The sequence below is a fragment of the Leuresthes tenuis genome, unplaced genomic scaffold (genome assembly GCF_036924035.1).
Source record: "Leuresthes tenuis unplaced genomic scaffold, fLeuTen1.0.hap1 SCAF_2, whole genome shotgun sequence".
Classification (NCBI taxonomy): domain Eukaryota; kingdom Metazoa; phylum Chordata; class Actinopteri; order Atheriniformes; family Atherinopsidae; genus Leuresthes; species Leuresthes tenuis.
Window position 1 is genome coordinate 5899579 of NW_027325356.1, and position 26039 is coordinate 5925617.

Genomic DNA, 26039 nt, shown 5'->3' on the forward strand with positions numbered 1-26039 from the left:
AGACAGGACCCCCTTATCTGCCTACCTGTACGTCGCTCTGGATAAAAGCGTCTGCCAAATGCATAAAATATTGATTGATTCATGTAAATATGTCCTACGAATGATAAAGATTAACCTCATCTTTAAGATGTTTAAACACATCTAAAACTAACGCAGTTGCTGAATTGTAAAGGCCGCACTGTGTAGGACATAAAAGGACAAAGTTTATCCATGAAAAGTACTTTAACTGTACCAGAGAACCCTAAAGCACTGAGCACAGAGCAAACATTATTAAGAGACGCGCACTCTGCTGTGTTAGATCTTCTCCAATAACAACCCGAACCTGGAAATCTTTTTCCCCAAACGAGTTGCGTGTGAGATCAAGTGGGATGTGTCCACTTGTGTGTGCGCGCTTCCCGCGCATCTCTTGAGACGAGTGTATTAATCAGCTTTGGAAATGTCCGTCCAGTGCTCACGCAGGCAACGTGCGTAATAAGAGGACATACAATTCACGCACGCACAAACGCGCCCTCGTCGTCTCGGCTCCGTTAGTCCCTTTAAAAATCCGAATCCAGGGCCAATGATTTATCAAACTCCTATTATCAAGAAAATGTCAGGCGAAGGGCACCTTGCTCTGCACTGACGCAAACTCCGGTCTTTCCCACGGAGCTATAGAAAAGCTTTGCACTTGCTGCTCTGCGCGGCTACAACCACTTCGCTTCCAGTCGTGTCCGCGTCTTTTTACAGCTGTTTTCAGCCTTCCACCAGAGCCCAGCAAAAAATGGTAAGTGTACCAAAACACATAACTATGTCTCATCACTGCTTTTATTGATCTGTTTCCATGTTAATTTGACACTTTTGGGATGTTTTGGGTGTTCTGCCATCCGTGGTGCTGAAACGCTGCAGCTTCTTATGCAAAACTTTTCTCACTTTTCTGAATCCGGTCACTCTACCTTTCTTCTATATAGGTTTGAATTGAGAAAAAAAGGCTCAGTTTCAATTCATTGAATCTCGTTTTTATTTATTCTTTTTTCAGAGTTTTGTACTGGTGTTTATTTCCCAACACCAATTAAGAAGGCACAAGTGTTAATCAGTCATAACCCTTATTTAAGAGAATCCGGAGGCTGTTCCGGTTGCTTTCCCGCCCCTCCAAGTTAAATTTCAGGGCTCAATTTGTATTTCCGCCGCCCCAGGTCCGCTCACTGCTGTAACGCCGGTGATCTCGCATGCCTGCGGAGAGAGCGGAGCAACCGAAAGACCCGCAGCAGCTTGTCTATTGCCCATAAAAAATCAGTGGATGTGTGTGTGACTGAATGACATGAGGGGGGAAATGGGGCGTAAAATTAAAGAATCTTGCAGAAAGCGAGAACTGGAAAAGCAAAGCAACCCCCTCCCTTCAATACAAAAAATCCTGTGCTTTGATACAGCACAACACCCGGTAGACAGCGGGCTAAAACTGGAGAGCAGCACGAGACGCTGAAACAAAGATAGAGCTGCAAAACGGCTGAAAGTGAGAAAGGACAGAGATGAGCTGCAGCAGCTGCAGGTTCATGGTTTCTACCTTTGTGCCGCTGATCTGTCATTTACATGTTCCAGGATTTCTCTGAACAGAGAGACATGGCTAAGCAACCGGCCAGCGCTCCCACTGGCTACATCCCGGCGCAGCAGCCAGAAGGAGCCGCGGGACTTATTCCAAACAGACCGGACAACACGGTGGTGTGCCCTCCGCCCACTCCTCAGAATCACCCAGCGCCCCAGCCGCCGCCTCCTTGCAACGAGAGCAAAACTTTTTGTCCCACGGAAAATAAACCGGGGGATCCGGACACCAACAAAGCATATGGGACGTTTAAAAACACCGCGCCGCCGGTCCCTGGATCAGTGGCCGTCAACTCGGCCTTCAGGAAGGATTCCGTGGGTTCGGCCCGCGGTGGCTCTGCCCAGTACGGTGACCCGCTCCGAGCCACCACAGAGCAAAACAACACCGCGGGCAACTGGACAGCTATGAGCCAGACCACCATCATACTGGGAACAGATGGAAGCGCGTCTGTTCAGCCTGTGGTGGGGGTAAGTCAGCTAAATGAACCGTTTCCTGCGCGCAGCGACCGGAGGCAGAGGCAGTGTGGATGTTTCCGCGTGTGGCTGATTAAAAAAACTCATGTGCTCCTGGCAGCACATCTGTGCTGCTGATTCGGTCTGTGGAACTGTAATGTGAATCCCTTAAAACGTGATTTTTGAGCTGGTGGTAAAATGGGGGTTTGTTTGCTAAATTGTGCCTGGCAACTTCCAAACTCAGCGGATGCATGTGGCTTGATTGTGAGATGATATATGAAAAAGAAGCCATCATTATGTTGTTGTTGGTTACAGTTACAGACTGGTGCTCAGATTTTAGACACTGTTCCGCTGTTCTCGGGGATCATGTACAGTTTTATTCCCTGAATGGATCTGCAGGTCATGTTTTTCCACGCCACAGAGATTAGACTCCCACAGACAGCCTATGTTGTGGCTACAAACTCGAGTACGCGCACCCACTCTGATTAAAAGCTGATCCTAAGACTCCAGAGGTTGAAATCTCGCAGGTGCATGAGCTATTTTTCGGTGGAACCCTGAGCTCCCAAAGCCTCTGTTCTGCGCAGCGTCTGATTCTGTCTGCATCGGCCTTATATGTAAACTTTAAAAAGCGCTTCTGCTAAATATTATAGACCCCAAACTGATTGATAATCAATTAATCGGTGCATTTCCGTTTTAAATCAGCTGCCAGGACTGAGCTCTCTGCCCTCTTTCAGATGTAAAATGATTTCGGTTTGATATGTTGTGATTGATTTAGCCTTTTAGATTTTGAATTGACCGAAACTCTCGCGGTATTTTCGGTGTTCCCTGCTTCAATCTTTGGTATGGCCCACAACCCAGGTGTTTTCCGCCAGATAGGCATCCCTGTAGACGAGACTGCGGCTTGTTTCCAATCCCCGCGAGGACTCCCCAACACACACACACGCACACACACAGAAACACACACACATCCCCATGCTCTGTCTTTTTCATGCGATATGTTTTATGAATCTACTGAGTGTGACCCCGCTGCGCTGCTGTAATTACGCATTGCGAGAGGATTTGTTTCGTCTTAACATCCGTAATGTAATTTTAAGCAGTTTGGTGGCAATAATGTGCGAGTCAAAGACACCCGAGCGACAAACACAACTAACAGAACACACATATTGAGCACTAAAAAACATTGTTGATATCTGAAAGATTGACTTTTTATCACCAATTAAAGAAAAAAGTCTGAGCAGGATTTATCTCTTTATCTCTTCTTTATCTCAGGTTGGTGAATTATTCTGCAAGTCGTTTAGTTTGGAGAGTTTTTTTTTGGGGGGGGGGGGTTGTTTTAATTCACTTTGGAGTATGATTCAACGTCTCTTTCCTCTCAGGCGGACGAAGATGACGAGGGAGGAGATGAGAATAAGGCCAGAGGAAACTGGTCCAATAAACTGGATTTTATTCTGTCCATGGTGGGCTATGCGGTGGGACTGGGGAACGTGTGGAGGTTCCCTTACCTTGCCTTCCAAAATGGTGGAGGTAAGAGTTCTGGGTCAGTGGGTTTGTTTCCCGATAAAAACGAAAGATCATTTGAGTAAATCGAATTCGGGTCACAGTTTGGATAATTTGTGGTGGCTTCTGTTGAGGTGTTTGTTTATGCTGCAAGGCCTTCAACGAATGCTGCCCTAAAAACACCCGAAAAAGCTTGTAAAGAGAATTTTTGATTTGTGATCGTTACATTTAAAAGGAGAACGAAAATTTAAACAGTGATAAAAAAAAACCCCACAAGTATTTACATGATTAAGTATTGGTTAAATAATGCCAATAATACTTTTGCTTGCAAATAATAGAAGGTATTTAATTCTATTTGATCATTTTACTTATTTGACTCACATATGTGCGGTGTTTAGCGGCAGATACAGAAGTTACATGTACATTTCTTCTTTTTTTTAAGTGATGTTAGTTTCCGGATTTTCTTGAACTGCGCTTTGTCGCCTGGTGTGTAATTTCCTTCCAGGAGCGTTTTTGATCCCCTACTTGACGATGTTGGGCATTGCCGGGATCCCAATCTTTTTGCTGGAGGTGTCCCTGGGCCAGTTCGCCAGCCAGGGGCCCGTTTCTGTTTGGAAATGCATTCCAGCGCTGCAAGGTAAACTGGCCCAACAAGTCAACTCAAAAATAAACCGAATATCTTGTCATCACGGCTTCTCTACTTTCTTTAAGAGTAATTTATATATTTCGTCTCGTTTATTTATTTTAGGTTGCGGGATTGCCATGTTGATAATATCTGTCTTGATAGCCGTATACTATAATATTATAATGTGCTGGACACTGTACTACCTGTTCGCTTCGTTGAAGGGCTCACTGCCATGGGCTAACTGTAGGAATGCGTGGAACACGCTGGAATGTAAGGACAAAGACATGCTGCTGTTAGGTAAGACACACACACACCTTCAGATACACGCACACACACATAAACCAAAAGCACCTCTCTCTCCACAATGCGCATTGCGTCATGACTCCCTCAGCTGAGGTGTCCTGCAGTATAATGAATCCTGACCTGCGATCTCTGCGGTGTTTCTCAGAAACAAATTAAGAGCAGCTCATTTATCTGTTTCATGCATTTCTAATGATAGAGGCCAGTAATACGAGGGCCTCAGTGGAACAGATCACCCCTCAAATCAAACATTATTGTGTATTTTTATTCTTATTTCGTGGGATACAGCTGTTTGCATCCTTTAAATCTGCAGTAAAGCGGAATTAGTCTGTAATGGGTTTTGTGTGTGTGTGTTTTTAAAAAAAATGAAAATCTAGATAAAATAGCGTGTTTCTTTAGAGAAAATGTAAAAAACAGGCTCGTGGAGGTGATTAATATCGGTGTGTGTCGATTAAAAATCGAATTTGGGTTTGTTTAGTGTCATATTTGCGTTCAGTTATTCTGTGAATTCAGCACAAAAACTGCTTGCTTGACAAATTTACTGTACAGACCGAGCTGCTGCAGTGCTGCGGTGAGCCCGACACTGACCCCTGCTGGCTGTAGCGCAAACCACAGCCTCATCCAACACTGTCTTTTCCCACCAGTTACAAAAAAACTAATAAATAGCACTGATTGTTCTTTTCTTTAATCAAAACTGTGAACCTGATCAATCAGTGTCATATAATAATAGAATGTGTCCACATTTTATTCGTGTTCTGCGATGGACTGGATTGCAATATGCTGCACAGGCTCTTCAAAAAGAATCTGCTATGACCATCTTTTACTCTTAAATATATGTCAGAAGGATGTTTATCAACCTTTTTGATATAATTTTACTGGAAATTTGAATTTTAAGGCCAAAGATGTTAATGCAAAGCAATTTTGTGGAACTATATTTGTGGGACTAAAAGGCATGAACATTTTTAATCTTACGTTAATTCAACGCAGAGTTAAAAAGCCAAAGCTTTGTACCTTGTTTCCATGAAAGTATCTGAAATGAGGCACCCAAATATTTATGCACCAACAGTTCAGTTTGCTCGGCTCTGAGGACGGACGCTGCTGCTTTTGTGTTTGCAGCAGCCTCCTGTGAGACCTCTTTTCTGTAAATCAGATCCATCCTCTGCTCCAATTCCAGTGTAGAAACCTGAGAGGCCAGTAAATTGTGCTGCTGTGCACCACTCTGCCAGTCTCTCTCAGTTCACATGTGTTGGTTTCTGATTGGAACAGACACGTGCATCCTTCGGGACAAAAGCACCATTTCCATCAAGAACTCTACTTTCTGCCTGTCCGCAAACACTGTGGGAAACCTGTCAAAGCTGCTAAACATGACTGTGGATGGCAACAAGACCTACGTTAGCCCCAGTGAGGAATACTTCAAGTGAGTTAATAAGAAGAAGTTATTTCTATCAGATAAGAAATCAAATCAAGGTCCATTGAACACTAAGTTGAAGCTTGAACAGAACTTTTATGAGCATTTTCGATTAGTTCAGTTGCACGTGTACATTTATTCCCAGAATCCTGTAAGTTTATACAGAGTGATAATCGGAAATAACAATAATAATGCTCAACAATGAATGAGTTTTCATTAATAAAATACCAGTAAAACATTTTGGAAAGACCTTTTCATAAATGTGCAGCAGTGTCTTTGCACACAATGAGAAATTCCACCATCTGATCATAAAGAAATCATTGAATAAATAGATTTAGACTTTCTGAAAAGGAAAACTATGACTTGCAGGTCTTACTAATGCACATTAAGGACTTGACAAAGATGAGTGCTCCTGCATCCACGTCTTTATATTTGATCTGTGTAGCGTGATTTTTAGCTTGTTGAGTTTTAAATATTTAAATCCCACCTGCAGGTACAACGTGCTGCACATTTCTAAAGGGATTGAATATCCAGGAGACATCCGTTGGCCTCTGGCAGGCTGCCTCTTCCTGGCCTGGATCATCGTCTACGCCTCTTTAGCCAAAGGAATCAAGTCATCAGGAAAGGTAACAAAACACAACAAACTAATCCTCTGATCTCTCTCTTTGTTTTGTACCCTCACTGAGAACAATTAAGATGCTGTCTCTCCACAAACAAATGAACGAATCTGATTCACGGATTTGTAAGTATTAAGATTCGCTGCATATTCAGACTGCTTTGACTAGAAAATCGAACTGAAATCTGACATGTAAATATAACACAAAATGCGTCGTCCTGCACATTATCTTTGCTCTAAGATATACTTTCAGAAAAAGGATCACTGCCTTATCGTCTCGAACATCAAGTTTCATCAAATTCAGTTTGGCAGATTCAGCTGAATCTTTGTGACTAACAGGCAGAAAACAAACAGCAGTAGTTAGACGGTTTAAACTAAACTTGTATTGTGTTGCCCTCTAGTGAACTCAGAGGTGAAATACAACACATTTAGGAGTAGAGTCCTGGGTCCTGACATGTTCTTAGTGACTTTATGTGAAGTTAAGCATTTCTTCAGCCGATGTTACGAATTCATCTCACAAAAACATGGGATTTCACTGTGATGTTGTGTTAACTACATAATGTGTTGAAACCTTTCCACATCGTAAAGATTATGTCTTGAAAGTAACATTTTCTACTTGGGAAAAAGTTCATGCAGAAACACCGTAATAAGAATTGAAATACAACCCCAAATGCCCTCTTTTAGCATCTTTTAGCGGTTTTCTCATGAGCTTTTCTGTTTGCTGGTTATCTTCTTTGTTACCCACTCTCAAGTGTTGCCTTCTCTTGTCCTCTCTCTGTTTAGGTGGTTTATTTCACAGCCACATTTCCCTACGTGGTCCTGGTCATCCTCCTGATCAGAGGAGTGACGCTCCCTGGTGCTGGTGACGGCATCCTTTACTTTATCACACCAAAATGGGAGAAACTTAATGATGCAAAGGTGCACAATGGCTGCTCGTTTAATGCCATTCACAATTTGTTCACGCAGCAAAATGTTCTCTGTGTTTTTGCTTTTTCTTGCTTTTTTCCTGCAGCTCATCCTCTTCTCCTCTTCCTCCTCCTCCCCAGGTGTGGAAAGACGCAGCCACTCAGATCTTCTTTTCTCTGTCGGCTGCGTGGGGAGGCCTCATCACGCTCTCCTCCTACAATAAGTTTCACAATAACTGCTACAGGTAAACACTCAAAAGGTAAACTATTCTTCTGTCAGACCCATTTAAGCTGTCACCACAGATGCATGATGCTGTGTCTGTATGTCTGATAGAAATGTCAGTAATAAATGTGGCTTTTAGCAGCCAGAGTTCAGTGTTTCTTTAATTTTGTCTGACTTAATGTTTGAAATCACTGTGTTTTGATCATATTTTTCAACTTCTTGTTGCAGTCTGTAACTGTACTTTTGCACCACCTTGTGTACATCTTCTGTAAATAACACATTTTGAGAGGCCTGTATTCACAGGCAGTTTTTCTTCCTGTCACCAGAGGGCACTGTTGGACCTTTTATCTTTGAAAATGTAGGACAGTGATGTCCTGTATTGTATAATAGCACATATTAGCATGTCTTACACGTTTTTTAATATTGCTGAACTCTTTCTGGCACAAAAGAAAGTTGCTCATGTAGCCCTGTGCTTTTCTTTTTTCTACTTTGTCCTTGCAGGGATACCATTATAGTGACTTGCACAAATAGCGCCACCAGTATATTTGCAGGGTTTGTCATCTTCTCGGTCATTGGTTTCATGGCTCACGAGTTGAAGGTGCCAATAGAGAAGGTGGCAGATGAGGGTAAGCTAACCAAGCCGGCAGGCAGTAGCAGCAAACCAGCGCTGCTCAGTGCAAAACAACTTTACAAGTCTCATGTTTTAACCTGCTGTGGAGACGATGTCTGCACATCCACGTTTGTATATACTATATGATTATGTCTGTGTGTATCAGGTCCAGGCATAGCGTTCGTGGTGTATCCAGAGGCTCTGACCAGACTTCCTCTGTCTCCTTTCTGGGCGATCATCTTCTTCCTCATGTTGCTGACTCTTGGACTGGATACCATGGTAACTGCTGCTCTTTCGCTGTGTGTGCACTGCTGAATGTCTGCACTCATATACTTCACATACTTCCTGATAAAAGATTAATAGAATGAAAAATTGATAGCAAGCTTAAAGCCAAAATCACACATTCACAAAGAGGTTTGTGAGGAAGTTCTGCAACTGTGCTAGACTGCTTCCAAACTTTGCACCTTTGACTTCTGAAGTGGACACATATTGATGATGTCAGTAGTGTAATTTCAGTCTGGGCATCAGGATCAAACAGGACCATTGTGTTTTTGGGACAGAACTCCATTGAAACCTTGTCAAAACTACAATCCACATTCACACAGGACTTCTCCCCACATAAATCCAAGGGTACGGTCAAATGGTCTCAAAATAGTCTTTTCCTTTTCCTGGACCTCATTAGAATATGTCATAAGGTCAAGGAAAGAATTAGAGAAAGTCGACCAAAAGAAAGTCTTTATATCCGGCTTCAACGTGGCTCTGCTGTGAGACCACAAGTGTTCCAAGAATGAACTGAAATTGCTTCTTAACCATGCAATTCTGGTGTTGTTTCATGCAGGTCGTATTACCTCGGACAACCCAGTGACATATTTCTGGCCAATCTCCAAGATAATCTGCTTCTTTATGCTTCTGGAAGCCAGAATTACCAATCATGTGTTCATATCTCTGCCAAAGGAGAGAGTGAAGGTTCGCTAGATCACATATTTGATGCCAAATCATGTTTTTCCCCTAACCAGGTATTTAATTTCCAAAACTTAACCAAGTACATTTGAAGGATGGAGATGACCAAAGAAAAGTTAAGAAAAAAAGATAAAAACAAGAGGAGAAGTTCAGTCTCCTGCAGGAATCAGTCAGATCTCTTAATCCACAAAAAACCACAGGATTGTTGTCATGTAAAGAACGATTGCTCATCCTCAACCACCTCTTCTTCATGTTTAATCTCAGGAACTGGAATTAGTTGGACTATCTTTGTCTCCTTTGCTTTCATAAAGGATGATCCAGTGTATCTTGTGCTGAAGTAAAGCACGTCTTTATGATCATTTACTTCTTTCTTCTAGATAATTTAACCGGCTCTCATCACTGACTTGGGTACATCCGGGTCATTTTACTCAGACACGTCGGGAAGCTTGAAAAGGAGACCAGACCCTGGTTTTCATCCAGCCGATGTTAAAGGTTGACTGCAGCTGTTTAATGAGCATTTCTAAAGAAAAGATAATGCTGACTTCCAAAGCAGATGATGTCGAGTCTCTTCTATTTTTATGCGATTAAGTTTGTAAAAATATCTCTTGACTTATGTTTGCTCCAAAGTAAACACTCAGCGTTAGCGGCACCATCAGGTGACACATAAACACTGCCAGCATTTGACCCAATTAACATAATTACCACACACGCTGCCTGTTGTGTCTGATTTCAGCTGAAGTGTCTCTCCAGGTAGTTGAACAGAAGCTCTCTGTGTTGATTTGAGAGAGTGACTCTAAGTTGAGCCGAAAGTTTCGAAACAGTTGAATTAATATCATGTTTATATGTACAAATCGCCTTTCGATGGCTTTGATTTTTACTGCAGACAAGAGATTTTCATTAGTTAGAATTAAGAAACACTTCAGCCTCTACTAGTCATTTTTAGGGTTTAAATTTGATGAATTATTGCATTAATCAAAGCTGAAGAGTTGTTGTAAATTGATGGGTTAACTTTCCATTTATAGGATGGACTAAAGTTACAAAAGATACGATCTGTATTTACACAATTTAACAAAATGGATCTTCTTAGAAGAGATTATTAATATTTTTTTCCTCTATTAAGCTACTTGTCTGCTTTAACATAAGTTACAACATGTTAAACTTAATTACTGCTAAGTGCTCCTGAAATGGAGTAGGACTTGAGTCACCACTACCGTTCTAACGAACATAATACATAAACCATATGTACCTTTTACACTGAACAGGCCAGGAACATCTCCTCACCACATTTTCTTAAACTGATTATTCTTTGCATAACTTAAAGACAAAAAAACACTGTTTTAACTGTTTTAACTCCTTCCCCTACAGGCAGTGACAAACTGGGATTAAGTTTAAAGGGGTAGTTCAGTGTTTTGAAGTGGGGGTTGTGTTACATACTGGGAGCCAACATAACAGCTCCTGAGAGCAGGGACTAAAGAAGAGCAAAATTTTCACCATCTAGAACAACTAAAACATAAAAAACTTCATAACTGTTCTGAGAAAACATTGTTTCCTCAAAGATTTACAAGATGCTACATGTTTGTGCTTTTCCAGGTTGTTCCAATAAAGCAACATCCTGGCCACCACTTAGATTTTATCACTTATTTTTAATGTCTTGTAGTTGCTGTTTTGGGATTAGACTGCTGAATCACTGGTTTCGCACTGATCCACCCAGTAAATAGCAGAAAGTGACATAAGACTGCGTTCCTGCTACTTTTAAACACAAAAGTGTCTCCAACAGCAAGAATAAAGTCTAAAAGTCCCTTGATGATAAAAAACCTTTTTATATAATTAAGACAGAACATGAAAGTAACATGAAACTTTTTCATTTTTCACGGTAAAAGCTCCAAAGAAATTGAGGTTCCTTCGATAATCCCTAGTGTTTTAGAGAGTTTCAGGTTATAGTTTTGGTTATTAATCCCAACTGCCTTGCTTTTAGCCGTGTGATGGCTGTATTCAGCAACGAAGCTCTGACAAACCCATATTTCACTGACTGTTCAGAACCGAGGAGCAAGCAAAGCTCAGAGCAGGAGGAAAACTGGAGCAAATAAGACTATTGAGCTGGCATTCACCACATTGGTTGGGATATTGTTCTGTGTCATCTGAATGTCGGGTTTGCAGCTTGATGAAGTAACAAAATGCTGCTTTATTCACGTCTCTAATAACGCTAATTGTGCTCGGACTCACCTGATGTAACTTTAGTGAGCAAACACTGAAGTCTCTGGGATGTTTTTAAAGTCCAGAGAACCTCCAGGTATGAACCTGGACAAACAAGTGTACATAATGCAGCAGCTCTTTAAAGTGATGCTCCTGAGCCGAGCAGAGGAGCAGAGGACGCAGTGGCGCATTAAGACACAAGTCAACAATAGCACGAAATGATGATGTTACTTTGCCTCGGCGGCGGCAGCTCAGAGCAGGCGGCCTTGTTGCAGGAAACAGCTCGGCAGTAATAGGCTTGGGATGCTGACAGGAAATTAGTTTTGGGAGCTCAGGAGGAGGAAGAGGGGCAGAGAAGTGGCAGATAGCTCGGTGCCTGTGCGTTTCTGCCGTGTCCTCACGCATACGCTCAGACGACACCAACCTCTCTCAATTTGGCTCTTTATATATTCATCCACTGCTCTCCTCTGGGTTCAGAGCCCATTTCAACATCATGTCACATTTGCTTCTTACCAAGCTGACTCCCCCTGCCACTGTAAACTAAATTTGTCAGACTTTTTCTTTTGTTTCCTCCTCCTCCTTCTCCTCCTCAGGATTAGATAAATGCTTCCTTTAATTGTTTTGGAAAGGAATTCAATTATGTTAAAAAAAAGTGTTTACTGGATGAGCTGAAGGAAAATGCTTCACAACACTGGATATTGAAGTTTTGACAGCAGCAGCTGCTCTCTTTTCAATTAGGTAAACTTGCCGACCAAAGGCTGTTCAGCTGAAATGCTCCAATTTTTAGATCTGCAGCAGCAGAAACAGCCATACAGGGTCTAAATGAGCCTGAAACTGACTTTAAAACTCCTCTTACGTTAAGTCTGTGTACAGAAAACTAATTCTATTGACGGTGCTTTTTAGTAAAATCTGTAGGATCTGTCAGCCTAACAAGACTTCTCCCACATCTCGATTTATCTCCTATTTTCTTGCATTTCTCCCTCTCTTCTCCATCCCAGTTTGCCACCATTGAGACCATCGTTACATCTGTATCGGACGAGTTCCCCAAATACTTGAGGAAGCACAAACCGCTCTTCACCCTGGTCTGCTGCGCCTGCTTCTTCATCCTGGGCTTTCCCATGATCACAGAGGTAAGACACGAGCACAAAAAAGGCCTAAATGCATCTTAAAAAGTGGAATTTTTCCTTGTAATTTCCTACGATGTGATCCACGGTCATGTGAACGCAATTAGGGAACTTATATGTTGTAGGATTAGAGCCGACTTATCTTTGTAATATCTTGTGTATGTGCTGCTGCAGAGTGGGATGTACATGCTGCAGTTGGTGGACACATTCGCAGCCTCCTATTCTCTGGTCATCATCGCTATCTTTGAGCTGGTGGGGATTTCCTACCTCTATGGTGAGTACATGACCTGAGACTCGACCTTAGATTTGGTCAGCAAGCCTGAAAGTCTTTAGATCAGTTTGTTGGCTGTAATGTTACAGTACTTATACCCCTTATATTGTGCTTAAACTTTTTATTTAAGTTTGTTTAACTTGTACAGTTGATGGTTGATGAAAGAAATGCATAAACTTCCCAATATATAAGCACTGTAAATGTTGAAATATTAGTCACATTCTGCAATGAGCCGTAAGCATGTGGATGGTAAAGCCATGACCTTCGACCTCTAACTGTGTAGAAATACTCATCTTCAAACGTTGGATTCAGTAGATGGTGGATATAACTTAATTTAAATCAAGCTGTTGGTAACTTTCATCTAAAGGAAGTTACGTGTACTTTAGGAATGAAAAAAGGTTTAATAAATGAATGCAGTCAAGTGAAAAAGATGATGAGAGGCTTATTTATAATCAAAATGATCCTGAGAGAGATTTGTTGTTTTGTTGATCAGTTACTCATTTGACATCTGTTTTTATGATAATTTCTGTAAGAACTAAAAAAATCACCCATTTCCCAATCATAACAGCTCAAAAGTCTCTCAAAGTATCTATGAGTGGTGTTTCTCTCTGATCTACTTTAACGAATAAAGCTGCTCCAAAGCCGAACAGACCTGGAAAAACAGTTTTTGGTTCTCATAACAGGAGTAAAACGCCTTTCTTCACAGTTGTGGTGTACAGGCAACATGTCACAGACGCAGCGCATGGATTGTTCCTGGTGTAAAGGTGGCGTACAAACAATGTGAGGTCATTAATTAATTTAAATAAGAAGAAATTGGTAGCATCCTGTGTACTGACAATGAAAATAAGTTTTCGTGAGACCTTCGATTTGTAAGGACTCGATAGCTTAAAGTTAATTGTTCGACCGTTTGGAGTTGCAACCCAGTCTGCCAACTTGTTGGATCATGTGGCGAAGGGTTGTATTTTTTCTGCGTTTGTGCATGAAAGTACCTCTGCAGCAGTAATAAAAGGCAGCTACAGCAGATGCAGCGAGTCTGCGTCAACTTCTGAACATTCAAGCCAAAATATGGTGACTAATCCATGTTATTTTGACGTCACCAACCTGAACCATACATGTAAATATGCGATTCATTTACAACCCAAATTACTACGAGGATGATGTTTGTCAAGCATTGGATATGGATAATTGAGCGCGATGCATAAGCCAACCAAAGTGCACGAACTGTCTCCTCGTACCATGTGAAGAGGGTATAGACTGGTTTGTTAGGATGAAAGCAGAGCAGGTCATGCTTTTATCGAGTCACCTGCAGCTTGTCTGATTATCCTCAAACAGAAATGCAAAATAAGGCTTTTGGAATAATCTATTGATAGAATTAAACATGAAACAAACTATCCAGACAACTCATTGTTTTTACAGAGAGCTTATAAAAGAGACCACTGGCCCAAAGACCAGCAAAGTGTGAGAATTTTGCACAGTTTTTATCTGCTGTTGTACTCAGAGATAAGTTCTTGTTCACTCAAATGCCAAATTATGTAGCTCTCTAACCCTATAATCTCATACAGTGATTAGTACTCATACATTTCACTATTTATAACCGAGGAAGATTATCCTTTGTTGGACAGGCTAAATTAAATCATTGTGACAGAAATAAGAATATATCCACATTCTCAGACTCCACCGCTGCAGATAAACTGCATTCAACGTCTGTCCTTTTTACACTTAAACAGACACCACAGTGTCAATATTTCTACTACACCATGTGGGTTTGATGTATAGCTTTTTAAGATCACATCATTATGATCTAACCTTACATACTTACTCCCATGAACTCTGATATTCTTGCTAAATTGTCCGATTAGCCTACTTATCGAGAGATGAACCGACACATCTCACTTCTTTGCTTGTGTTGTTTGCAATCACAGAATTCTATTTAAATTAATCAAATATCAGAAATAATAACGTCTATTTAACTACTGATGATGTCCCTGAACACCAATAGAGAAACATCTTTCCATTAGGGAGATTTAAATATCTTCAATGGTGTATTTCAATGGCAGTACATAAAATGGTTCAACTAAAGATTTCAACTCTAATTTTGGGTCTTTTCTATTCTTTAATACAAACGGTTTGCACAGAACACTTAATTCTTGTCTTTAGGTGGTATAGAAAATTCTGATGTCCTCGTCGTTACAGCCGCAGCCAAACAAGCGGATTTGGTGTCTGAAACAAATTTATGTTATTATCCAACATTCAATCTTAGTGCCCCCCCTCATGGATACATCATGAGGGCTAACTAAGTCCAATTTTATTTGTTTTGCACTTTTCAAGATAAATATCACAAACTGCTTAAAGATGCAATGTTCTGAACAACCTGCAGATGTTCCACTGAGTTTTACAAAGATTTACAATAACCTAGATCAGATGAAATGAATGAATAATAATTTCCAGTTCAGAGTGTGACTCAATGGAACTTAAAAACAAGAGCAAAGCACAGATTTGGGATGAGCATCCAAGGTGGAGGCTGAGTTGAAAGCTACCCTGATAGAAGATTTAAAGATTTAGCTCAGGGTTTTTTCACCGTCAAATCATGAAACGCATCAGGACTCTGCTGCAGACTTTTCTACTCCGTTATGCCCCCTTTTTACCAGTCTGAGCATGCGCAGACTACCCTGCGGGATTCTTCAGTGGTTCACAAAGATATTGTGCCATCATTTTGAAATGTAACTATTCTTCTCCGCAAAAAAATGCACATGACCAAGCACGCCCTGTTTAGAGGGGAAATGTGCAAATGAGATCAGCATCTGACGAGTTGCTATTCATTTTCAGTTAAAGCATTGCATAGGATTTTGTCATGTTGACAGCTGGTAATTTGAATTAAGACTCTTGAATGATTATAAAAACAAGGGGTATGCGGAACAAACTGTAAAATATGGACTGGAAGAGTGGATTTCTTGGGGCAACATGTGGTATCACATTGGTGCTCAGTTTTTTTTTTTTTGTAGAGATTTGGGATTTGTGCCAAATGTCCTTCATGCTGGTCAGTAATTCCCACCTGCTATTCCCACAGTGACCACTAGGGGTCGCTGTTGTAATGCTCAGTTCACACACACACAAACCCGGGGCTCAGGTGTGTATCAGGAGGCTGTTACCAAGAAGGAAAGAAACTGGCTCTGCTCCAGTTTGTCAGAGCATCAGTACAAGTGACATATTGAAATGATTGTGTGACTCTACCTCTTCATGTCACTCACTGTTATCTGTCAATAAAGGCAGTGGAATGAAGCCATCTGCTCCATCACCTTTTCCGAGGGACAACAGGATCTGATACTCTCTGTCACACACATACACACTCACAAAGATGGATGGACTTTGCTGATCTCTTTTTCAAGGGACCTTATTAAAGTCAGGTCACCTTCTGTGTCTCCATTTTCTGTCTTTCTCTCACATATATTCTTTTATTTTATTTCTCCTCCTTTTCTTTTCTTTGCAGGTCTGCAGAGGTTTTGTGAGGACATTGAAATGATGATTGGTTTCCAGCCAAACCGATTCTGGAGGCTGTGCTGGGCCTTTGTGACTCCAACCATTCTGACGGTGTGTTTATTTTTGCTCATCCCATTCTCCTAGACACACACATAGGCGTTCGTTGACATGTGCGGCTTGAAATGTTTCCTTCTCCTTTCAACTCCATTCATTTGCAGCTGGGAGGGAACAGGGGAAATCGCTCCTCTTACGATAAAATCCAAAATTGTTTCTGTTTCTTGTTGTGCCTCCAACTCTCGAGTTGTTTGTGTTTAAAACAGCCAAAGTCAAGCTCTGTGAGAGCAGGTTCTCACTTGGTTCTGCTTAAGCATTTGGGATTAGTGTGACATCATTTTATCTGCCTCAAACATACTCGTACATTTATTTTCAGGAAACTCTCATTCGTCAGCGCTGTACAGCAGAAGTTGTAAATTCCAATGCACAGGTTTTTAATTGTAATGAAAACTGCCGGCAGTTGGGCCGGCTGGAAAGGAAGCTCTTTGATTCACAACCCACATTTGATCCATTTCTGTCTGCCTTCTGTTTTCTGTTTGTGTTGTTTCATTTCTATCTTTTTCAGCCAAGTGAGCTGGGTATGATTTTTCCAAATATGTTGAACTTAATCTAATTTCAACTGGCATTCATCCTCGTATTTACAGTATATGGAAGCGTAAACACAGATTTAGCCATTTGTTTTGAGTTCAGTGCAGATAATTTGGACTAAAATCCTCATTAGGGCTGAAAATCATTCAGCAACAGCGGAAAATAGATAGATGTGCCATTATTTTGTGATTTAAGTTGTTCCTATTCCTACGAGTTATGATTCGCAAATAAAAGATGCAGAAATAGCAAATTAATTAAAGATTATCTCTGAGAAAGAATCTTAAATGTTCATTAATAGCTTAGTGTGCATGATTCTGACAGTCAGAAGAAGAATTTATCCTCCTGAAGGATTATGAAATGATCTGCCTCTGTTTGTGTTGAACTCCGTTCAAATCTACCAACATTTCTCACACCTGAAATACAAGATCAGGTAGATTTATAAAGTGCAGGAATTGCCTGAGATTTCAACATAGATAACAAGATTTCAACAAGAGTTTGACTTAAAACATTAACCGGATCCCAGCATCCACATTTTGAAGTTGTAGCATATTCTGTCTGATAAGACCAAGAAATGTCAAATGAATTCATTCTACAGTCTGCAAAACTCACAGTGTGTGTTTTTATGATTTTTTTTGTCATGTTTTAGTGTTGCTGTCAGGCTTTCTAGTTTGTTGTTATGACTATTATTTATTTCAAATTACCTTAATCTGTTCCTTTAGTTGTCTCAGTTAGAGTCTAATAATTTACTTTGTTTAGGAACCAGGCAGCACTGTGGTGTGGTGGTTTGCACCGTCGCCTGACAGCAGAAGGGTTCCTGGTTTGAATCCCGGCTGGGGCCTGTCTATTTGGAGTTTGCATGTTCTCCCCGTGTATGCGTAGGTTCTCTCCTGGTACTCCGGCTTCCACCACCATCCAAAAACATGCATGTTAGGTTTGGTGATTAATTGGTGATTCTAAATGGTCTCTAGGAGTGAGTGTGAGCATGAATGGTTGTTTGTCTCGTTCTTCTCTGTGTGGCCCTGTGATGGACTGGTGACCTGTCCAGGGTGTACCCTCACCCAATGACAGCTGGGTCGCCAGTTAGGAACCTTCCTAACTGAGTGAAATGACCCAGAAGTATCGGACGAGCGGCCATGATAAGAGCTGTTTGAATTCTCCAAATTAGGGATGTCCAAAGGCCGCTGTCCTGCAGGTTTTAGATGTTTCCCTGCTTCAACACTCCCGATTCAGATGAAATGGATCTCTAAGATTGTTAAGTTCTGCACGAGACTGCCAATGATGCATTGATCTGAATCAGGTGCATCGAAGCAGGGAAACATCTAAAACCTGCAGGACAGCGGCCATCGAAGGTCGGATGTGGACATCCCTGCTCTAAATGCTAAAGAAAGGAGCCTCAGTGCTTGCTTTCAGGTCTCCTTCAGCACAGGATACACTGGACAGTTGTTAAAGAAAGAAAGTAGATGATAATGTCCCACAATTCCTTGCGGCTGCAACTTTCATGGCGAACCCCTACTGGAGGTAGTAGTGGGATTTGAACCCCAGGTCACCCAGACGAAAGGCAGCAATCTTACCACTACTTGACACTATATGACACAAATGTAATAATCTTTGTGACAATGTAATAAGACTGTTGAACACCTGTAAACTCTGGTCGGATTCACATTGCAGCATGGTAGTCTTTAAGAAGCATCTTTCCATAACCAATGAGGTCAAGGGAAGCAGCTTAGGAAAATAGAATAGGTCATTTTTTGAGTGTTTGACCAGACCTATAGTCTTATTTTTTTACAGTGGATTCTAATAGCTAGTTATAGGTAATTACCCCACCTGCCCATCATTAGTCATTTGCTCCCCTCTGTCTAAGTACTCACTTCTTTCCTCGCTCAGTGTCTGATCCTTGTCAAAGCGAGTTTAGTTTCTTTGATTTCCTTTGATGAGGAGCTTTGATTTATTTAGATAAAGTTTAAGGTCATCACTTGCTTGCCTCTTGCCTGCTGAGCTGAGTCTAGTGTTTGAGTCCCTAATCACTACGGAAGATGACAGCAAAATCGTAATCATTCATGTTTCCCTTTTGAAGTCATAACAAACCAGTGTTTTCCATTTGAACAAACTGTCTCAAGGTGATGCGGCAATACTGGATCACGTTCACAAAAGCTTCTAAAGAGGCAGACTGTCTACCGCAGAAGACTGTCCACCAACTTTTCACATTTCAACTTCGTTGTCAGCTGTTGTTGGTCAGAGTTAGGCATGAAAAATACACGCTTAGGGTTAGATGTTTAAAAATGATCCTTTAACACACATTCAAAAACTGCTGTTTAGCATAAAATCACATGGTTATTACTAGAATATGTACGTTCTTATCCGAAGTCGCCACATCACATAAATGCTGCTCCTAACAAATCATCTCACAGGTTTTTCCACTTTATTGTAACAGCATTGCAGTCGTTTCTTCTTTTTCTTGTAAAACTGGGCTGTAGATTCACAGGCTTGCTGTTTGGGTTGCTTTGCATATTTGCTTTGTAAGTTACAGCCTCACTCCGGAACACGCGTCTCATTATCCAACTTGTTACTAAATGTGTTGTCAGTGCCACAAGCCTGTTTACTCTAACAACAGGGAACCTGTACAGGAAGGAAGGAAAATTTGCACTAAATAATAATTTGTTCTTGTTAAGTCTGATGCGTTTTCGTACTCGTGGGGCTGACCTGTAGATTTGCCGCCACGCTTAAGTAGAGACTGAAGTAACTTACCAAAGACAGGTCGAGAGAAACTCTTGAAAGTCACGGTGAGGGTTTATTTATTTTAGATTTTCTGGATTCTCCTTTGTGTGCAGGGTATCCTGGGTCTGAGTTTGTACCAGTGGAAGGTGATGACATATGAGGACTACACCTACCCCGCCTGGTCCATGGTTATGGGCTGGCTCATGGTTATCTGCTCTGTAATCTGGATCCCCATCATGTTCGCCATTAAGATGCACCTGGCCCCCGGCACCTTAAGCGAGGTAATAATTGTTATGAAGCGGTGGCGAGACATTGACACGTATATTTTGTTTTGGTCTCCTATGCACACACAAACTGTCTGAGAAATCAATAGCCTCTTCCCCCGCTCATTAGCATGGAGAGGCCGAGCTGCAGGCTGAGGATTAATTTGAACATTTTCTTTGAGTCTTGTGGGACTCTTTCAAATGCTTTGATTAATGGATGATGATGATCGCGGCTTTTTGTCGGAACATCTTCGTTTCCTCTGTATCTCTAACGGCAGCCTCAATCACAGATTATCCTCAAACTCTACAATTTAATTTCCTCTGTAATCAGCACAGCTTTTTTCCTCTGACATCCAGGCAAAGTTACGTGGTACCGCTGATGCCCCACGCTTTTTGGTGATGTTTTACAACTAAAAGACAATTCACAATAACTTTTTATTAAAAATGTATTTAATATGAGGAACAAATGGCATAACTGGCAATGCCAAAAAGGATCTGATCTCAAGCTATTTGCTCCTGCTTTCATTTGCTTTCACCCTTCCTCTGGCTTCCTGTAGAATTCAGAATCCACTTTTAGATCCATTTGATTGTGCCTTTTTCCTGGAATATTTCTGAGCTTATTCCTACTTTTTTGCCTGCAATGATCTGCATCCATATCACAGTTTTACTGTTGTACTTCCAACCATCTGGAATAATCTCCCCAAATCTATCAGATTTGCTGAGTATTTGGTTTTTAAATAGTTTGTGAAAGCCCACCTGTCAAGGCAGGCCTATTTTGGACCTGTTTGGACCTTGTGTGTTCGTGTATTAGCAGAACTCTTTCTCGCTCTAAGTCAGATTTTGTGCTGTAAGTGTAATTTGCAAACATGTTAAAATCAGGAGAAAGTTAAAAGGTGAGCTATTGGTGAAGGGAATTCAGTTCAATTCAGCTTATTTATGTATCATAAAACAACAAAAATTATCTCAGGGCATTCAAGTACAGTCCAATTAATTTAGATTCAATTAAATCTATTTATATCATACCAATTCACAACAAAAGTAATCTCAGGACACTTGGATTAAAATCAATTCTTATTGATTACAGTCTGGTTTAGTCTAAGTTTATTCACAATCAGTTAAATACACCAAAATTCAGTCCAGTATAGTTCTTCTCAATCCATTTTTAATCCGCTTGTTGTCAAATTTTATCAAACAAATCCAATTATTATCCAGTTTGATACATTTATTTCTATTTCAATTAAATGAAAACAGTTCAGTTTGATCCAGTAATGATACGATTTAATCAATTTCAGTCCAATTCAATTATAATCCAATTAAAAAAAAAATAAAACCAATTTGGTCCAAGGTAGTCCAGTCATAATCCAGTTCAATCCAGTTGAATACAGTCCGATTTAATCCAGTTAGAATCAATTTAAGTCAACCCTCCAGTTCAGTCCATTTATAAATAAATTCAGTCCATTTAAATCAAATTAGAATCCATTTTGATTCAGGTTCTTGCCATTCAGTCAAATCCAGTTTAATTAAATTAAATTAAACTGAATACTGTACAGCTCACTTCAGTCCAATTCTGTCTAATCAAATCAGTCCAATATGTTCCAGTTGAATCAAATACAGTCCAATTATATTCAAATCTTTTCCACCGCATTCAACCCATTTAAAAAAGATAATAAATCAGCTGAATACAGTCCTATTCAGTGTGATTGTATTCATAAACAACAAAAGGTTGCATCAGATCTTCACTCTGCTTCAACTGCTCACACCCTTCTATCCGTTCAACCTGTAACAAACCTGCTCTGTGCTTTCTCCTGCAGCGCCTGAAGCTGGTCTGCTCCCCTCAGCCCGACTGGGGTCCTTTCCTGATGAAGCACCGCGGAGAACGCTACAAAAACATGATGGACCCATTAGGAACCAACTCCCTGGGTCTCAAACTGCCCCCAAAGGACTTCCAGCTCGGCTCCTACCAGTAGCAGCAGTACTTCCAACCGTCGCAGGAGGCATTGAGAAGGGGGTGGATACCTGCTTCCAGGCTGTCTTCTTCTCCACCTCTTCTTCCCTCCTCCTCACTCTTTTTCCCCTGCTCCTTCCTTCATCCAGTTTGAATCCTGTCTTCCTCTCTTTATCATGGATGTGGAAACAGGCTCTCGTATTCCTTTACTTCCTCACCTTTTCCTGTCTTCTCTGAGGGAGGAGTGGCTGCCCAAGTGGAGTCTGTTCTTCCGCTGCTGCTTCGTACTCAGTTGTCGGGCCATCATCGCCTCCCACACATGACCACCGATTACTCCAGAACCCTTCCTAGGGAACCTTATTCCAAGAGAAAAATTGTGTCATAAAATGACACGGCTCAGACTGCACTTGCAATATTAGACTCACCATAGCTGCTCCCTATGGAGTTATGTGTGTTTGTGTGTGTGTGTGCCATTATATTTGTGTATAGAGATAAGGAATCATGTTGGTGCAAGCGGACACAGAAAAAAAAGAAAATTGAGCGCCAGGAAAAAAACAAACAAAAAAAAGAGAGATCAACAAGCTTGATGAGGATCTGTGTTTGGTTCCATCTGTTTAACCGACAATACAAAGAACATCCACAGCCTCCAACAAAGAGCGTGCTCTGTTATCAGATTTAGTTCCTATCCAGCAGTATATATGTACAGCCATATAAGCTATTGCTTAGTTGCTCTCGCTTTGTCAAAAAAAAATTACAAGATCTGCAATTTGTGCCTCCAACGTCCTAGTAGAGTAGTGAATGCATCCTGATTACCACTTTCACTTGATACACTTTGGCCTCTGAAGACTCAGCAGTGTGTTAGAGGCTTGGATTTTATTTTTCTCTCTTAAACTGAGTGCGATACCGTCTCTCCTTGTCCGCTTGTTAAGTTGTTTTATCCTAGAATGTAACGCTGCACCTTCTTCGTGTAGAAAAGCACTAGAATAGTCTATCTATCCTTTAGTAAGTGATAACTGGGCCAATTAAACTGACCTCATAATAATTATCTGTGCACCTATTTTAGACATGTATTTCTCTGTCGTGAGCTTGTCAAGCCATCTGCGGAAATTACTTTGCATTGCACATCAAATCAGTAGAGTATCAACTTAAAATATATAAATATATACACATAGATAGTCATATATATATATATATATATATATATGTATATATATATAAAACCTCCAGCAGAGGACTGAGTAACACAACAGAGATTGAGTGTGTGTGTGTGTTTGTATGTGAGTATATGTTGCTCCATGTTTCTCTAGCTAAGCTGTAGTATTTTGTACAAAGTGCACTCTTTCTGAAAAAAAAAGACTATATTCAAACGGTGTATGTGCGTGTGTGTGTTGTCACACCCTCACAACAGCGGTAGCGGCTGCTTTGTGTGAGCAGACGAAGATTAGACTAGAAAATGGCCTCCTTCTCTCCAGGAAGTGTACTTTGTCTCTTGTTGTTTGTGGTAGAGCTCTGGAGGCCTTTTTGTCATTTCAGTCTTATCCCTCTTGCTTCTCTGTGTGTCCTCATGAAAACAGGGTCTCAGGTATACTCCGTCAGACTACTGTGGTAGCTGCAGGAACAATAGCATCCAGAGCACAGAAAACAGACAGTAGAGCAGCCACCCTTATGTTTGAAGACAACGAAAGCAGCGATGCAAAAGATTCAAGGCAAAGCACTACTGCTTGAGGACCTCAGTGCACCTCGCTTGTTTTGACCAGCTGTGTGCAGTGCTAAATCAAGTTTGATTATATTTGTGATGCACCGAAAAGAGAACAAAAAAAATCATTGAGATTGATTAAAAAGGAACTATTTGAATGTGTTGCATTGAACTGCAGATTTAATCGACAGTTTGTTGCAGAGCGTGTTTCATATGTGGAGAGTAAAAGGCTTTTAGCAGATCTTTGGGCTCTTTGCTAACACTGTGGTGCATCAGAATCAGACACATTACTGCAATTTAGCACCTGTTTCTTTTTAAGCCATGCTGTTCAGACACTATCAGCACAGCTGAGCTACTGTATGTGTGTTCATGGGATTGGCTTTTTCACTACTGCAGCTCAGCAGATGGTCAGACTTGCGTTGCCTCTTGAGATGTCACATGGCAGGCCTCCAACTTTTACTTTGTGGGCTGCAGACCCATTAACTTAAGAATAACAACATGATTTCACTCAGAAACAGTTAGTCTTTTGCGCACTTTGAACGGTTTAAAATGTTTTTTCAAGCATACAAAGTGGCTTGATTGTGCTTTTTAACACTACTGGCATTTGACTGAGGAGTGTTTTTAATGCAGGATGCAATAACAGTTACTAAAAACTTAAGGCTCTCCCTTTCTATTTCTCTAAGCCATGTTTTTCATGACCTTGACATGAAAATAGCACAGATACAGTTACAGAACATAATCAATCAATGAGCACAAATATCCTGATGGTAAATAGCTTGCTTGCTACACTGTGTTACTTTCAAGACGTCGTGCATTTCGCTCTATTTGCTCAAATGTAATAATAATGTATGTTAGCGTATGCTTGTGTGTGTTTGTCTCTGTATCAGTTTAAGCAAACTCCACTTAGTTGTTCATCAGAAGTTTGCATGGCTATTCTCAGAGTAAAGTGCAGACAGAAGCAGAGAGGATTTACAGGCAGTTTTTCCTGGAGCGTACCAACTCCATGCGCCTCTATGTCGTCGAGAGGACCTTTGAGAACAAAATGCAAACTTGAACAGTCGTCTAAAGCTAACTTTAAACACTGAACTGCTCCAAAAAATGCTTCTACACAATTCAGAGCAGGGCTTGCTGAAGGAGCAGGTTGAAATTTTTAATTATATGTTGTATGTAGAAGGCATTTTGTTAATTGTAACAAGACTTGAATGGCAAAAGCCTTTATGTCCTGGATGGTTTTAATGATTTAGTTCAGGGCCATTGCTAAAAAGCTATGAGTTTTGTGTCCCTGTGTTTATATTTCTACAGGGATTCTCTTCTTTCGGTTTGAGAGGGGGAAAAAACAGCTTAGGGTTTGATTAAAACCCCACCGCTTCATAAAATGTGTCAAGTAAAGAGCTTGCATGTGCAGTTTGTGTTGCTGTAACTCAATATCCATGTAAAGTTATCATTTTTCTCTCAATAGTATAAGTCGGTGCATGTTTCCTTTAGAGAACTTTTTGTTCCACATAAAGTTAAGAAACAGAGTTGCTCGGAAGAGGAAAAAAAAAAATTAATCACAACAACAAGAAAAAAAGAAAACTGTCTGTCAATTCTATTGACCTGCAAAGTCAACGTTGGGCAGTACAAGTAACCAAAGAAAGAGTACTTTAACTAGGGTTGTAGTGAAAAACATAAAGAAAAAAACAAAAGGAAAAAAAAGGAATTAGTCATCTGCGTATAGGAGGTCGAGATACTGCCATTCATATAACATTTAGTGTTCTTCGATGTTTGCCAATACGTTACAAAACATCTTCAGGTAACCGTTGGCCTTATAGATGTTCTCTAATGGTAGAAAATTATATGTATTTCAAGAATATCACCACAGCATAGCTGTCTGTCTCATATGGTACCAGTATTCCTATTGTTATGTCCGTTGTGTCTTTTTGGCACTTTATTGTGTGACCTATGGGTGCATAGGTTAAATTTCTAATTACTTGAGTAATGTCATATATTTCTGTGTGTTCTATGTGAGGTACTGCTGCCTATGGATATAGATATGTGCCTCCAACAGCCCATGACATTCATTTGATTTAAAAATTGAGAGTAGATATATTATAAAAATATCTTTTAAAATGTGTGTGGCGTATAAAAAAATAGAATATATATATATATATATATATATATATATCATAAATGTGAAATCCATCTATTTATTTTCAACATCATCAAACTTTGAGGCCCTACCTCAGATTTTGTATTTATGTATAGAAATGCAATTGGATTATAATATCTTTGCCAATAATATATCGCTATTATATCATGAAATGTATAACGTATGAATCAATAAATAAATGTTATTGTTTTTTTCGTTGTCACTGACTTCTTTCAGATCTCTCGGCTGTATTCGTGGAGCTATTGACGAGAAGAAAATGAAACCTCTGTGATTCCACCCGTCACTCAGCTTTAATATTCAGCTGCAACACTGTTGAAAATGTAACATAGTGTCAGTTATTTCCTGGTGAAATCATGATCAAAGAAAATGAGAGCAGAAAGGGAAAGAGCATT

At 40.5% G+C, this 26039-nt stretch overlaps 2 protein-coding genes across 2 annotated transcripts in view; both read left to right on the forward strand.

Annotated features, from left to right (window-relative positions):
• Positions 1 to 26039, forward strand: part of htatip2 (HIV-1 Tat interactive protein 2) — a 279723-nt gene that overhangs the window by 65116 nt on the left and 188568 nt on the right. The window lies entirely within an intron of this gene.
• Positions 3410 to 25780, forward strand: slc6a5 (solute carrier family 6 member 5). The gene is made up of 14 exons (XM_072379983.1): positions 3410 to 3552; positions 4031 to 4162; positions 4274 to 4447; positions 5717 to 5867; positions 6352 to 6484; positions 7258 to 7392; positions 7521 to 7624; positions 8104 to 8228; positions 8379 to 8491; positions 12364 to 12495; positions 12664 to 12763; positions 16248 to 16348; positions 19708 to 19875; positions 21669 to 25780. The coding sequence occupies exons 1-14, from the start codon at positions 3483 to 3485 to the stop codon at positions 21822 to 21824; spliced, it is 1794 nt and encodes a 597-aa protein (XP_072236084.1). The 5' UTR covers positions 3410 to 3482; the 3' UTR covers positions 21825 to 25780.

Excerpts from the sequence above, each read along its gene's own strand:
- slc6a5 (XM_072379983.1), top strand. The coding sequence starts at position 3,483 with ATGGTGGGCTATGCGGTGGGACTGGGGAACGTGTGGAGGTTCCCTTAC. Across the intron at positions 6,485-7,257 it reads GAATCAAGTCATCAGGAAAG|GTGGTTTATTTCACAGCCAC; the intron begins GTAACAAAACAC and ends CTCTCTGTTTAG. Across the intron at positions 7,393-7,520 it reads AGAAACTTAATGATGCAAAG|GTGTGGAAAGACGCAGCCAC; the intron begins GTGCACAATGGC and ends CCTCCTCCCCAG.